This window comes from Alexandromys fortis, unplaced genomic scaffold, assembly GCF_014885135.2.
Source record: "Alexandromys fortis isolate MF-2015 unplaced genomic scaffold, M_Fortis_MF-2015_v1.1 scaffold_22, whole genome shotgun sequence".
Taxonomy (NCBI): Eukaryota; Metazoa; Chordata; class Mammalia; order Rodentia; family Cricetidae; genus Alexandromys; species Alexandromys fortis.
In genome coordinates, this window is record NW_026067900.1 from 5750972 (window position 1) to 5767930 (window position 16959).

At 37.3% G+C, this 16959-nt stretch overlaps 1 protein-coding gene across 5 annotated transcripts in view; it reads right to left on the bottom strand.

The window, feature by feature from the left end:
• The window catches only part of Tcf12 (transcription factor 12), a 268114-nt gene that overhangs the window by 29320 nt on the left and 221835 nt on the right, over positions 1 to 16959 (bottom strand). For all 5 annotated transcript variants that reach the window (XM_050127365.1, XM_050127384.1, XM_050127395.1 and 2 more), the window contains 5 exons: positions 11195 to 11300; positions 9651 to 9790; positions 9054 to 9198; positions 8667 to 8731; positions 1794 to 1872 (listed from right to left, as the gene is read on the bottom strand). In XM_050127365.1, the coding sequence (XP_049983322.1) occupies positions 1794 to 1872; positions 8667 to 8731; positions 9054 to 9198; positions 9651 to 9790; positions 11195 to 11300 (535 nt within the window). The remainder of the gene's footprint in view (positions 1 to 1793; positions 1873 to 8666; positions 8732 to 9053; positions 9199 to 9650; positions 9791 to 11194; positions 11301 to 16959) is intronic.

Sequence of the window (16959 nt, forward strand, 5' to 3'; positions counted from 1 at the left end):
TTTAATGTTCAAGCTAGGAGGGACCAGAGTTCCTTTTCCTTTCATCCTAGGCTTCTTAATAAGTACAATATCTTAGAATTATCTTCACAAGTGCTTGAGATAAAAATGCTACTGGTTTGGAAAGTTCTGGAGGAAGATGAGATCGATTTATCCAAGAATGACAGTCATAAAGCTGCCTGTGAGGATCTGTTGCCTGTGTGCTTATCCTGTGCTGAGTCAGACCAATGGTCAGGCATGAGGAACATGGCTAACTATGGATGACCCACTTATTCCAGATAACAGAACAAGGTCATATAAGGTACAAAGCAATCTGTACAAACAGTAGTTCTGGTTCGCTGTTTCCTTTATCACACAGTGCTTTTCCTTCTTTCCTCTCCATCTCTGTTCTGTCATAGTGTGGGGGTATTCATATATGCAAGGGAGGCAGAGACAACAAAGACAGGAGAAATGTGCGTTTCTAAATACACTTTACTTGGTGTTTCAGTAGCATTATGTGGAAATGAAGACTACTGAATTCAAGGAAGTCCCACTAAACATATATAATCAGTAGCCTACGTTTTGATCAGCTATCTGAGTTATAGGGAAAAGACTAGTCAAACCTCACTTAACAATGCAGGAGACTTCAGAGTTGACTTGTACCAGTCTAGATTTCACTCATGCCTTCCTAGGCGCTGAGCACCAGGCTCCTCTCACATGATTAGTAAGTGCAGTGAAAGCAGACATGGACACATCCAATGACAAAGAGCAAAAACAGGCTGTGGCAAAAATTATGCCAAAGATTTTGGTAAAACAGTGCCAAGATAATGAGCAAGGGTAAGTTACATCATTCTCCCTGTAATTTTAACTGTTAAACAACTCTAAGTCAATGGGTCTTTCATCATCTTGCTTATGTGGGCAACAGCTGCTTAACATTTACTAGACAGCTGAAGCCATGATCTCTGAAAAAGTGGCCTAGTCGGCTACTAGTGAAGAGCAGCTGCTGCAGCTCAACATGTCCATCTTGGAATGTGGCTGAGTAGATACACAGGACTAACAAAGCACAGGTGACAGACAAGAACCCTGACTTCGTGAAACCCTGCACAACACAACAATGCTTAGTGAAAACTACCACACTGTCTAAGTGTGGCTAGACGGGAAAGCAGAGACGCTGCTGAGGCTGTGGGGGGACGGGGAGATTTCATTCAGTTGTCTAATAATGGCTCTTCTTCAAAACAAACACATTTTTTTTGTCAGCAAGTACCTCCCCTCTAAATGTTGCTTAGCAAAAATATGGGTAAAGTTTAAACACTATTGCTATAAAAGTATTTTCATGACTTTACTTAATACTAATAAAAATTACCATTTATAATTATATTATCTCAACAAATTCATTCCAGAGGATAGTTTTAGAACTTGTCAAAATTAATGTTCAAAATCAGGAAATAGGAAAACAAACTGAACCATTTAGGCAGCTCCACTACTGCTGCTCATCCACAGCATAGTCTTTTTCTCGACAGAAAAACTATACAACTCCTGGTAAGTTTTCATTTAAAAATGTGTAATTATAACCTAGTAGTCTCAAAGAAGTTACATATATTACAATCAGCATTGGAAACCTAGGAAGAGTTTGCATAAATAATTCAAGATGAGCAATTATTTCAGTATTTCTTCAAAATGAACTCCAGGCAGTTTCTGATTAGATATTTATTGTCAAAATGATTTTCATAATTTAAATAGAACTTTACTGAAATTTTGTTGAATCACAATTATTTTCAAGTACACTTGTATGTGCTATGAATAAAAGAGAAACTCACCTGTGAGAGGTGAAGGGGATCCCACCGGTGTTGATGGGTTTGATGGAAAACTACTGCTTGTATGGTCAGGAGAATAAATCTAATCAGAAAAATAAGAGATACACATGAGTCAGATAACAGCAAAATAAATCCATCCATGGAGCTGTTTCTGTGATCTTGGTCACACTACTCACTCGAAGGCTCATAAGGAAAACACTTTCATCCAATTGTACACTATTTTCTCACTAGACACCAAAGTAGCTTCAGTTTTCAAATTAGGACAAAAAATATTACACAATTTCAAATGTGAGAGGAATAACAGAAATATATATTTCTTAATTATTGTTGTTGGAAAGTTCTAATTATCAGCAGAAAAATCAAGACATGAGTTTGGGTATGGGTGCACCTCTGCAATAATTGACAAGTTCAAGGTCAGCCTGGGCTAAACAGCAGTAATAGGCCAGGGAGACTAGTCCACACCTGTGACTAGTACAAGGCGCAGAGGTGAGACTGCAACTTTAAGGTCCCATATTTGAGCTGCATCTTTGTCTCAAAATAAAACAAGCTATTGTAAAGTTAAAACATCTGGAAAGTAAATAATCTTTAAAAAATATACCATTTAAGTAATATAAAAGTGATAATTCCACAAAAACAACTTAAAAAAATAAAAAGATAGAGTCTTTTAGGCTGTTTTGTTATTAGTGGTTTGAGTCAGAGTCTAGGTTGCATAATCAGGATCTCGACAGACCTTGTATTTGTGATCCTCCTGACTTGGCCTGCAAGGTCTGGAACTGCAGGTGTGTCACAGAAAGCTTGGTTACTATGCATTTAAAATGGTCTTTAAGTCAGGTGTGGTGGTGCACACCTTGAATCCCAGCACTCGGAGGCAGAGGCTGGTGGGTCTCTTGAGTTTGAGATCAGCCTGTTTACAGACAGAGTTTTAGAACAGTCAGGGCTACAAAGAGAAACTTTAAAAAAAAAAAAAAAGTTTTCCCTTCTAACTAAAGATTAACAGTTACCACTTACCCCTTTAAAAAGTTACTTATCTGTTTTAGTTCCAATGACTGCGTATTAAATTAAGCTTTCTCTAAAGGACACTAAACTTCTACAAACGTGTTTCAAGATCTTTATTACTGTGACTCATTGTTTATGTTCAGAAGTCAGTTATACACCTTTTATGAGCAACCAATGCTAACTTCATAAAGTATGTAATACAATATTGATGAGGGAGGGAAGAATGATTTCACCGATGCTGAACAGATAAGTCAGAAAATATTCACACAGCTGTATTCACAGATTAGTTTGCCTTGCTGAACACTACTCCTCGGCTGTGAGAACCAACTGTGAAAGCCCTGGAGAAACCTTACCTTCTGTAGTAGCTGGCAGCTCCCAGTTCTGTGCTGGTGCTCAAAGTGCTTCCAAGCTATCCATTTTCTGTCTCCTACTCTCAGTCCTTGCCTAGTCACTGCTGTGCTGACAAGAGATGAGGGATGGTAGAAATGGCAGAGCCTGTGCTTGGAATTCTCACCGGGGTGACTTTTGGGCTTCAGGTTTAGCTGAAGTTTACACCTCTTCTACTTTCCAGTTCCCTTAAAGGTTTCTGTAGAGTCCAAGTACCCTTTTCTTCTCTAGTCACCTGGTAATGACATTCTGTGTGCCATGTTTACACATCCTGGCGACTGACTCCTGAACTAACTTCTCCACCTGGACAGACTGAGTAGGACACACCTGAACTTTGAGTCACCACTTTTCTTCCTATCCTCCCCACCTTTTCCCTTCTTTTCCTCTATTTTGGTTTGTGTTCTCCGTTTTCTACAAAGGGGCCTGGCTCTTCCCTTTGTAGATACCAATATTTACAATTCCGTTTCTGGGATAGGTACATATCCTTCTCATACCACTTTAAACCTGTGCCTGCAACCTCAGGTGTTCTTCCTCACGAATTGTTCACCTTATTTTTCGACACAAGATCTCTCGTTGGCCTGGACCTCTGGCTGGCCAAGCCCTGGGGACCTATTTGTCTTCCCAGTTTTGAGACTTGTTTGTTTTTTTCCAAGACAGAGTTTCTCTGTGTTGACAGCCAGAGCTGTCCTGGGACTGGCTTTGTAAACCAGACTGGCCTCAAACTCACACAGAGATCTGCCTGCTTCTGCCTCCCAAGTGCTAGGATTAAAGGCATGTGCCATCACTGCCTGTTAAAAGAAGTAACTTTTTAAAGGCACGAACAACCACCACGTGGCTCCAGTGTTGGGATTATAATGAGTGATAAAAATCTGCTATAATACATATTAATAAGAAGATTATTTAAATGGTGAGATGTATCTTAGTATTTAAGTAATGAGGATCAGTAACAGAAGAAAGTGAAAGTTTGTTATAGAGGGAGCATGGCATAACTTTGAGAACAATTATGTGGTGAGGTTCTGTATGGTGAGAATTGGTGTTAATCTTCTAGGCTATATGTATCTCACACTTAGGTAGACATAGGCTTTCTCAGGTGTGAATGAACTGCCAAGTCTTTCAGCTCTGCGTTTTCAGTGAAGCAATCCCTAAGTTTGTCAAATGCTGGTGAGAGTCCCTTTAAGTCAAAGAAAACAGGCTATACTTTAAAGTCATATGATCATATGATATATGGAGTCATATGATATTGGAGGGAGAGGACATGGTTCTGATCCTATACTCAAAGCAACAGTGAGCTTTTGGGAATCATGGTGGAAATAGGAGAAACTATACTAAAATCTATCTTTTCCAAAAGAAGCTTTTCCATTCGTATAACAGAAGCCATTTTTTATTTTTTTACCATTTATTTACCCATTACACTTGCGGTTTGATGTGATATCAGACAGAATTGCTATTCATTCACTATCTACATTTAAAAACTGTGGGGTGGGGTGGGGTAGGGTGGGGTAGTTAAAGAGATGGCTTAGCACTGGCTGCTCTTCCAGAGGACCTGGGTTCAATTGCCAGCACCCATAGGACAGTCCACACCTGTCTGTAACTCTAATTCCAAGGATGCAATACCCTCATACAGACATACAGCAGGCAAACACCAATGCACAGAAAATAAAAAGTTATTCATGGGCATGGCAGATGAGATGGCTCAGTTTGCTCCCCAAGATCCACCTGGAAAGAGACCAGATTCCTGAAAGTTGTCCCCTGACCTCCATGCTTTTTTGTGTCCCCCAAACAAAACAAACAGTGTTTTACTCTCATATAGAGAACACCCCATAGGGAAGAAGACTAGTGCAGCACTACCAGATGGCAGATCAAATCACAACTTAATTAAACTATTTCATAAAAATCATTCTTTTTTAGAAATCCTAAACACCAGGATTTTCTGGCAATGAAAATTCTAAATGAAGATTTCTTTCTTTACCTTTCTGACCTTAAAGAATTCCAATACTGGTATTTAAAGAAGAAAAAAGTCATTTTAAAAATGGGGGTGGCAGTGACTTAAGAGTCTAGGGCAGAAACAAAGTCAGAGCTTATTCTACATGCAGCCCACAGGCACCTACTTAAATGGCCAATGATGAATAACTCCCAGTGCCTTCTGCCAGGCTTAAACGGTAATATTTCTCATTTTACTGCAACAAATGAGGCTCCTCCTCCTATCAGTCATGGTCCATTCCAATCAGTAGGGTGCCAATAAAGCCAGAGGCTAATGAAAAGAGCCTCAAACAAAAAGAAACAATGGGAGCTCCAGGCCCAACCCTGGAACTGAGAGTCCAAGGTTTTAAACACTGAAGCTTTTGCACATTTCAGTTAATCTTTATTATGCTAATGTTATTGAGTCTAAGGAACAAAGAAACTTATTTCATGAATTACTTCTAAACTGTCAACTTCCCTGGATTTTCTTTTCTTTTGTTAGAGACTACTGACCATTTAACTATCTAGATTAAAGCACACACATTTCTCCTTCTCTTCTTCCCTCCCTAGCTCATTGAAATCAAAACATAAATTATCACAAAGAAGCCTGATATAATCAACAAAGTTAAACAGTCCTCTCGTTTGATCTCTTCTAAATTAAAGACTGAATGTTTTGATATGGTATTAAGCACTGAGATAAACCAGATGTTTCTTCCTCCATATAACTCTCCATGGGCACAGTCTTAAAGGGTGATTGTCTGGCAAACGTTCAGGGACACACAGATTTTTCCTTTCCTTCTATCTACTCATGTGTATTATCTAAACTAGTGCACAATCCATAGGGCTTTGGGGACTTTGTGTAAATACCTTCATGTACAATTCTCTTTCTTGCTATCCTGAGATTAAGACCACAATTATCCAAGCTTAAACCTAAAATAAAGGAACCTTTGCAAATGCAATCTGGCCTTACATGTTTAATCACGCAGTATTCTGTGTGTTCTTTAATACCTAAACTGAAGAACAAAGATTGTACCCTCCGGTGTTTCACACATGAAAGACCTTCTAAGGCAATTGGGGAACTAGAATTAACTTCTAATGACAACAACAGTGTTTTCTCATGAAAAGTAGAAGCTATATCATATTAACGATACCATATTCTAGCCATCTGAAATATTTAACATAAAATTTTGATATGCATGTCAGGTTCTCAGATGTAATTCTCATTAAGTTTCATCCTCTTATCTGTCCTAATTCTTCAAATCACCAGACAACTGTTTTTGTTTTTTAGCACATTTTAAACACTAAACATTACTTATGAGAATGGGAGTCTACAAGGAAAACTGGAGAAACAATATTGTTTGGGGAGATAAAGGGAGTCTGAAGAAAGGGATAGGAAGCGTGCATGTGAGGGTCTGCAGTGATGGAGCAGATGGAATGCATCACTCTTAGCTATGACAGAAATGATTTATGGAATGACCTGGCTGTTCCTGCCTAGTAACAACACAGGACTGAGTTTCATTCAATCCAGAGTTGAGTTTCCATAGCAACTAAAGCCCACCCACTAGCTAGATTAAACATTTTTTCCCCCTGGCTTCCATTCTGAGTGAATTTGGATTTTTTTTCTCCAAATACCATCCTGGTTTGGCTAGTATGCTGTTCATAATATGGAAGGGAAATCAAGGATGTCAGGATAACTAAAGTAAGCTTGAAGGATCACTGAGAACATCACAAAGTCTTGTCTGCCCCTACAATGGTTTCTTTATACACATTTTCCTTAGAAAAACAAAACAAAACCTTATGAGAAAAAAAATGATTCCCAAATGGAGGTTTTATTTCTAAATTTTGCTTAATAGTAAGAGTCAAATGTAAATGTCCTTTTACAAATGAATAAACTATCTGTTACTAGTTCTTTTAAAATGAGGAACATGGCATTCTAATCAAATACCTGAGAGCAATTTTCTTCTATACAAGTTTTCTTCAGGGAATAAATTCAGAAAAAAAAAAGCAGGACAACTCCTTTTAATCATCCTCAACACTTCTAATACAGTCCCTATAGCACAGTCTCACAGATACACAGAGCAGTGGAAAGGAGCACTCTGAGGCTAGATAGAGGGGATTGTATTGCATATGAGCTCTACTCTTATTAGCTAGTGATCCCCAGGGCAAACTACTTCATCTTTTGAGCCCAATTCCTTAACCTTTAAACATTAGTTTCCCCATCTATAATAAGGGGGTAATAATGCCAGGGTGTTCCTGAGGATTAGGTGAAATAGGGCATGGAACTGGTTAGTGTAGTGCCGAGCAACTAGATAGCACTCAGACCACAGTTGATCATTTCCGTGGGTTTGTACCCCACCATTATTACATATGTTCCAAGATTAAATCCAACAAACATTAACTGGATTCCACTGTGTACAGGGTTTCATATGTGGTAGAAGAGTTTGACTTGGCTTCATTTCTTAAAAAACTCGGACTTACAGCTATAGAGAAAGGTTTATTTACTCAAACAATACATAAAGGAGTTTCTTTCTTCAAGAGCTCAACAGCTGCTCACATATCAGAGTTCTACTTTCCCTATCAACAGCAAATGTTTGAGAAAGTTCATTGTATTGCAGACAAAATATAAGACAACTCTGGAATTCTAAAAAGCATACTGCTTAAGACAAAAGGATGAGGAAAAAAAATACAAGTCTAAGGAGAAACTTCACAAGGCAGAAAACATAATTTGAAGCTGAATAAGTATATTTGACTCTTATAGATTATTAACAAACACCCTTCTCTCCTTTCTGGCTTTAGCATACCAAACTAATTTTAACATTTTAAGAGTCATACATATTAAATGGTGATCACTGTGGTCCCTAGTTTTTGAAGTGATCATGACAAGCTGTAACGTATTATAAAATCTCTTTTAATCCATTTTGTTCATTTTAGCACAAGTCTTTCAATGGTTCTGAGCCCACCCTCTGGTCTGAGTGAACCAGCTGTAGCTGACTGCTTTTTTCCACAAACAAACAAACAAACAAACAAACAAACAGTATTTTCCATCTTGTGAAAACCCTTATAAAGGCATTTCCTTCATATTAGATGAGTTGGATTTTCTTTCTTGGCTCTTCTTGATTTATTTAAATGGGTCACTTGAGTATTTACATATTTCCCCAAATTTCTTTGTTTTACCTGTATTTCTTCTACTCAAATAAAGATGTATTAAAATGAAACCACAAATACAGCTATTGTAGGTATGGAGTAGGTGGTGTTATCATAAGTTAATTTAATGGTATATACCAATATAAACAGAAAACAGTTCCTGGAACTAGGTCCTGTAGACCAGGCTGGCCTTGAACTCACAGAGATCCTCCTGCTTCTGTCTCTCCTCCTCCTGCTTCTGTGCTGGGATTAAAGGCGTGCACTACCACTGCCCGGCTCAGAAAATAGTTCTTAAATGCATAATTATGTTAAAAGTGTTGTGACTATGCCATTTACTGTCCACAAAATCTTAACCCTAGTTCATCAGTAGAATGTGTACCCAATACTTACAGAGGCCAAAGCCTTTCCAAGTGCATCACCCGTCTGTGAGCTTCCAGCAGCATTCCCTCTGGCTCCTGGATGATTTAAACAGGTAAACAAATCAAGAAGACTAGCAGGACTGTTACTTTTTCTTAAGCATGTACCTATTACTTCAAGGGTATCCTCCTGGCTTGTGATCTCACATGTCACAGTGAATCAGGAAACACTCTATGTGTTTTAATAAGCTATAAAAATAAAGATGAGTTCCTTATTGGTTTTTGGATTAGTGGAACTTAAAGGTTAATTATCTTCTTTCATTTTTATTTAAACTAACTACTAAAAATTTTATTGAACAATATGGGTTTCAATAAAACTCTCAAATTAGGATTAGGAAGCTACCCCAACCCAGAAGCTCACCTAGAATGCTATCTGATCCATTGATGGGAGGGGTATGGGAGGTGGCAACATATGGTGAGCTGCTGGTACTGCCACGGTGGAAGCTGGACATTGGCGGAAGACTCGTGTTTATGTCTGTAGGTGACACTGAATGTGGAGGATAACTCTAGAAAAGGGAGAAAGACATGATATAGTACATGTTTTCTGAAGGCTGGGGCTATTGCTTAGTAGTAGAGCACTTGCTTAGCATGCATGAAGGTTTTATTCCCCCCACCCCTGTGCTCTTGTACGCACGTGCGCTCTTTCGCGCGCTCTCTCTCTCTCTCTCTCTCTCTCTCTCTCTCTCTCTCTCTCTCACACACACACACACACACACACACAAATAAATAAATAAAAAATTAAAGCACACGTTTTCTAAACAGGAATATACACTTGACAACCTGTATAATAGGTTAAAATGAGTATGACATATGACAAATTAGTACTGTGTGACAGGGCACTCCCACTGAAAAAAGTTATGGTATAGTAAGCCTATAAATACTTCCAGGTACACAAGTTTTGGTTTAATTGTATTTTATACAAAAAGAGCTAAGAACAAAATGTTGTTTGATAGCCTACCAAGCGGTCATGTGAATGAAGGCTGCCATAACTACTGGACTGAGACATGTGGGAAGTTGAGGTTCCCAGAATTCCACTAAAACCAGGCTGGCTCATCCCGTTTGATGAACTCCAAAGGTCAGAAGAACTGTGGGTCCCATCTAAAATAAAAAGAAAAATAAAACAAAGTTTTCCCTAGCCAGAATTTTTTCTTTTGACAGTGTACAAAAAAATATAAAGGGTATAATGACGATTGAGTTCAACTGTCCAGTTACTACAATCTAGAATCATCCTGGAAAAAGTAATTCAGCGAGGGACTGTCTAGATCAGACTGGCTGAGGGCATGTCTGTAAGAGGTTTTCTTAACTGGGTTAACGAATGTGAATGGTACCATTTTGTTGTCTGTGCCCTGACCTATTTAAGGGTGAAAAAAGGTGAGTGTACATGCATTAGCTTTTCTCTGCTCTTGACTCTGATGTGTTTATCTGTGTAATTCCCACTGCCTTGACTTCCCTGCTATGATGGATCGTCACCCTCTCTAAGCTGCTTTTTGTCAGGGTGCTTTATCATAGCAACAGAGACAAGCAATGCCTGCAGATACCATTCCCCCTTCCAACCTAGTATTCTTTCAGGTTTTCTTCCCTCTTAGCCCCCATAATTACTATTTTTAAAAAAGAGATTTTTATAGTAAAATAAACAAACAAGAACAAAAACAGTATAAACTGTAATAAGTAGATTATTAAAACAATTCTCAAAAAACATATACTTCACACCAAAAAAGGTAATAAATAATTGAAGTCTGGGGGCAAGTTGGATTTAATTCTTGGCTAAATGTTCAACCCAAGGCCTTAACCCATAATAGGCAACATACATCATATCAGACATTCTGAAAATTTGAAAGGAAGACGTTTCTATCACAGCACGATGGGGTAAAAAGTGACATTATATAGTGAGGTTTCAAATGAGATGTCAGCAGTGACTTCATCTACAGCACAGTCGAGGAACCATTTATGTAGTGATGTACAGCTCCCACATATATATACCACAATACCAAACCACAGGAGACCAAATAAAAATGATTTGTCAGACAGGAATTAGAAGAAATGCAGCACCTCTTCTAACATGTCTCAGGCAGTTCTTTATATTTACTCTTTATGAGACTGTAATGCAAACCATAAACTACTACTCTTTCTAGCTTTCATATTTCAACATTCTCCTAACAAATTAAATCAGAATTAATTTCCTATGCTGCTGAGATTAGCCACATCTTCTCCTTCCTTCTGATTCACTGTACAGTCTATAAGTAGTCTTGTTTTAAGACAGAGAGCTTTGATCATTTTTCTGTTAGAAGTAGATGATCATTTCAAAGGTCTGTTGGATAATTTAATTAAATTACAATTAGCAATAAATGCCCCAGAATATTGTATGGCTAAATTTTAACTGATTTCATAAAAAAATACTTAGAAAAGTATGTCTGAATTTCTGTACAGCTATCTTTTTTCTCACATTTAATGCCAACACACTGACAATTCTGGCCGGCTCTCACAACTGCTAGTAGTGCTTACCTTGCATAAAGAAAGTGCTAGCGAACATACTGGTTGGTGGCTTGGGAGACGGATAACTAGGAGATTCACGGTTGAAATCGTCAGAATTTGGGGATGGTGCATATACCTTAAAACAATACAGGAGACTTAATTAAAATGTAAATGATTATATTATTTACATAAAATGAGTTCTATGTTTCACAAAGAACCTAAAAGACTCATCTACTAATCTCCATTAGTACATATCACAAAGATTGCTACACAGTTGACATCAAATTTGGTTACTAACTACATGTTGCTTTTTAGCTGGTTACTAGAAAATAAATTACTTCAGATATTCATGTATTTAATCTTGTTATAACAATTATAAGAAGTGGCTGAAAAAGGCCTAAGACACTCAGACAGAAAAATATAATTTTCTTAGCAGCATGTGTTTTGAAATCTGATGGGGCAAACAAATGTCTCTGAATATTAAGCAGCATACAAACTTTCCACTGTTGTAAACTATAGCAGTTTAGACAAAGAGAATAGATGAAATGATCCTGGTAAAAGGCATGCATGAAAGGACAGCAACTTCCTTAACTTAGGAAATTGAATCAAATTCTGCTGAGAGGTCTCAGTTCTTAAATTTCAGGTATACTTCCAAGTTTGACATCTCTTAAAGAAAAAGATTATTTGTTAGGGCAGTAATGCTTTCTTTTAGTGAACATTTGCTCTAGATAAGGAAATTATGAACATTTTAAAATGTCAAACGGCCAACATTCACAATCCTTGAGAAAACTAAATGGGCAGCCAAATAAACAGTGAATGAAATATGACCACAGTATTCTCAGAATTACTGAACTTTAGAAAACAAAACAAAACAAATAACAAATAAAGCTTTACATGAAGCATGGCATAGTGGCTAACGCCTGCACTCTAAGGAGGACGGATGGCTTCAAGTTCAACACCAACTTTGGCAAGAGTGAGACTGTCTTAACACCAACCCTGCCATCAAAATGTCTTAAAAGAAAACAAGACTACTTATAGACTGTACAGTGGTGAATCAAAAGGAAGGAGAAGATGTGGCTAATCTCAGTGGCATAGGAAATTAATTGTTTTAATTTGTTAGGAGTACATCCAGTAAGTTTCACTATAAATAAATTTCACTTAACTAGCAAAAGTTATGAAGATATATACAAACACACACACATTCTATATATAATCATTGAGATATTCTGGAATTATATAGAAAAAACTTTGTAACAGTTACATTTTACAAGTGGGGGAAGGGCTGAGCAGTGGTGGCGCACGCCTTTAATCCCAGTACTCAGGAGGCAGAGGCAGACGGATCTTTGTGAATTCGAGGTCAGCCTCTACAGGCTGACCAGGACAGGCTCCAAAGCCACAGAAAAACCCTATCTCAAACCCCCCCGCCCCAGCAAAAAAAAAAAAGTGGGGAAAAGGACTGTTAGTATATAACGTGGCATTTTTAACCCAAGCAAATGCTTTTAAACAGTGGTAAGAGAAAGAACATTCAAAGGACACAACTCACTGGCAGAATGAGCCAAGCAAACAAGACCCTGGGGGGTGGGGGGTGCTGGTTCTTACACCAAGGTTAAATGGGAGCAATTAAATTTTTTTACAAAAACTATTAATTATAAATTCACAAGCTATCAAAATTTACTCTTCCTAAAAGGTACTAACCATATAGAGTTCTCAATCTTCCTGAAGTTCAAATTTCTTATCTGTAAGGTAGCCTGATCCTGTACCTCACGGGGCAGATAAGATGAGGTATCAAATATTTAGCACAGTGCTTCTGATAGTGCAGGAAGTAGCGAGGAAGAATTAGCTAATGTATCATATTTCTACCATGACAACAGAAGAAATTACACTGTTTAGTATTGCCACTAGTCAGTTTTTGATGCTATTTGTCACATGTTTTGTGAGATATGACTCTATTTATACAAGCACAGCCCATTGTACATAAAGGTTAGAAAGTCCTTTTCATCTCTTCTTACTAGTCCTGCTAATACTAGCATACATGTGTATTTTCCTTTGAATTGGTTTTCATGTTTGTTTCCTGTCACCTCTTCAAAGTAAATTGTATACCTGTGCTATCTGAGATGTTTGGAAAAGCTATGTTCTTAGAAATTAACTAAAAGGTCCTGACAGGAAAGTGTGACACATACATGTATTAGCACACTTTTCTATTTTAAACCTATCTCATACAAGATTGCATTAGGGGGATGGAGGAAATGGTTCAACAGTCAAAGACACAGGCTGTTCTTGCAGAGGACCTAAGCTCTATCCCCAGCATCACATGGAGGTTCATAACCATTCATAATTCCAGTTCCAGGGGATCCCATACTCTCTTCTGGCCTCCAAGGGCAATAGGCAAGCAAGTGGTGTACAAATGTACATACAGCCAAAACACCCATACACATACAATAAAAAATTAACTTTATTAGTGTAAAAAAAAAAAGAGAAACACCATGGCATATTTAATTGTGTAATTGTGTTTGTGTCTTATAAGTTTTTTAGGAAAGGAATTTGATTATGTATTTTTTCTTAAATTTCCCTTTCCAAAGCCTGGCATGGTGGTTCACAAATGTCACCTCAAAACTCAGGAGGCTGAAGCAGGAGGACTCCCATAAATTCAAGGCTAGCCTCAGCAACGCAGCAAGTTCCAGAGTAGTTTAGGCTGCAGAGTGAGATCCTGTGTTAAATAAGTAAATAAACAAGGAAGCAAACAAAACCAACAAAGCTTCAGTTCCTAAGCTTAGCAAAACTGGGAGTCTTTTGCCTTTTTCTATACAGAATTCTCCAAAACAAGGGACACTATAAAAACAGAAAGTAGAGGAAGTTTCTAGCCTTTGCTAGGAAATACAAATCAGAATCAAATGTAGAAGATAGTATCAGAACATGTGCTTTTCATTACAAATCTATTCTTACTACACATACACTTTATCAGAAATAACTCTATAATTTATCCAATATATTCAAGTTATAGCCCAAAATATTTGAAACTCACACATGAGAATTATAAAAAAGTTCCAGTTTTGATGCATCATTTCATGCACCAAAAATACCTACATAATTTTTCATCTTAAATTTCAAAATAACTTCTTGATTTATAGCTGTCTTTGGTACCTTCAGTTCCTTGTATGCCAAATATGATGGACTTATGATTCAGAACTTTTTAGAAGTCTGCCGTATGACAAAAGTAAAGAGATATGTCTACTTTGATTCACAAAGTGCTGCTAAATAAAGAATGATGGCTATCACACAAAATGAGGAAACTAAGGTAAACAGAACAAATTAGAGGAAAACACATGCATACTCACTTGTACTTGAAGACTGAAGCTGAACAGGAAAATGAGGCCTCATGTTAGAGGCAAAGTTAGTTTTTAGAGATAATCTCTGTACAACATAGGTTTTGGGAATAAAAAGGACTTTTACAAGATAAAACAGGACATAGTGATGCATGCCTTTAATCCCAACACTGAATTCCAGGCCTGATTTACAGAACAAGTTCCAATATAGCCAGGGCTATACAGAGAAATCCTGTCTTAAAAAACTAGAGAACAAACAAACAAACAAACAAAAAACCCCAACAAAACAACCCCCTGAATACCATGAAAAAAAAAGACAGATTGTACAAATGAAGATGGCAAATAAAACCCTAAACAACTTTATTGTTTACACACTAGTACAACTTCAAATTTTCATCATAATAGAAATACTTTGCAGCCTGTGGCTCTCAGAGGACCCCTGGCACTGTTCTAACTTTGCTTTTGGTATCTCAGCCATGACCTGCAAAACATAGACGCAGAGCTATGGAATAGCAGTTGTGCCAGTCTCCAGTTCAGATCAAAGCACAACTGATGTGGTCAGGGAGTTTATTAGCTCCAGATGTGGGCAAACAGTCAGCCAGTTCCACAAAAAGAGCAAGTCTTTCCTTGTTACAATCAGTACTGGCCACAAATTAAAACCAGACCGCTTATGTCATCCGATCACCTGTACACAGATGCTAGTTTTTTTTTTAAATTCTAGTTAATTATATATTTAAATCTCAAGGATGATTCTGTAGCACAACGAACAATCTTAAAATTAAGAAAGTGGAGTAGTTATGATTTAAGATGATTACAATCTACTAGGAGTCAAACAATTTTAAGATATTAGAGAAAGGGACAACTAAGTATTTTAAGGTGTTCTATCTAATTTCTAGACAGGAATTCCAGCTTTGGTTTCAGAAAGTTAGGCACAGGCAGCTATTGCAGAGGTGCCATTTTGCTTTTTAAGGTGTTATGGCACATTTTTGGTATCTGCTGAACAGATAGATACTCTTAACTCAGAACACAAGTGAGTCAAAACCCACACTTCTTTTCCATCATCATTAAGTCTGGTTGAAGAGAACAAACTCTTACCAATATCTTGAATGTTCTCATCCCACTTACCCCAGCGTAGGTTTAAGAAAGACAGCACAGCACTGTCTCCAACAGTGACTATGCAGTTATGCTCAGGGTGCTTTAGTTCATGCACCCAACTGGAGTCAAGTTGTCAAAGACAGATTCCTCCCCACCTTGGATGATTCAGTTGAGACATAGGAATGACCTCCAAATTTGGGGGAGAACATTCTGGAGCTCTAGAGATTGGCAATGTGCACTACATCTCTTTTCAATGCACCCGTTTTGTAATTAATATTGGAAACAGCCCTGTACAACAAAGAAGCATAGAGAGTCTGGTTACTGAGAAAAGATGCAAAATAAATAAATAAAAAGTAAATCAGAAGCTTTAGCTAAAAAGAAAAATAGATCCATAGTCTGATGGTTGATATTTTTAATAGCTTAAATGACAAGGGGGGGGGGAGTGTTCTTTAGGATGTGTGACTTAATTTAAGGGCCCTTTCCCAGAATATGATAGACCTAAGATGGTAAGCAAATTCTATTCTATGTGCCATGCAATGCAGCAGCCATTATTCAGTGGTCACCTGAGATTGTAAATGGTATAAAGAAAAAATGGAATTTTGCATTTCATTTTCTTAAACTACCACATATGGTCCTTTATCCAGAAGTTCAGGCTATACAAAATACGTTGAAAGAAGAATTTTGAAATCTCACACACTCCAGGGCCTATGAAAAAGCAATCCAAATTCTTAAAGCATTTTGAAAACTAGCATCTAATTAGGAATAAAGAAACATGGATGGCTGGGTGTGTGGCTAAGTGGTAGGGCACTTGCCTAGCATACCTAAGTCCTGGGTTGGAACAACACTTCCTTGTTTTGAACATTCCATGTGTAGAATTTTATTGGCTCCTCTGTCAGGATGGTTTTAATAACAGTCCTCTTTAAGTTTGCATCAATATACTCAATATCATTTATGATAACTTCCAAAAATATAAATCACTTGGCTAATTTACCTAATCATTATAGTTTCAAAACAAAAACATATTATATTCAGAAATAACCACTTGAATTATCTCATGGCTTATGCAATTACATAAAAATGAGGCAATTCTTAAACAAATTTACTTTTCAATTAAGTTATTGCTGATTACATATATTAAGCTAACTCACAACAGTAAACAACAGAGTAGTTTCTATTTTTAAATTTCTAAGATCTGAATTTTTAAAAACAAGATTGTTAAAGAATAAATGAAATTTTGGCATTAAAAATTATGCTCTGACAAGTGCTAGAAAGTCAGTAGAGGACTTCAGACAGTTCTGAAAATAATTTCCTACATGTTCATCTAACTACTTTGTGTCCAGTATTTGTAAATATATAGATCTACACGTACACTAGGAC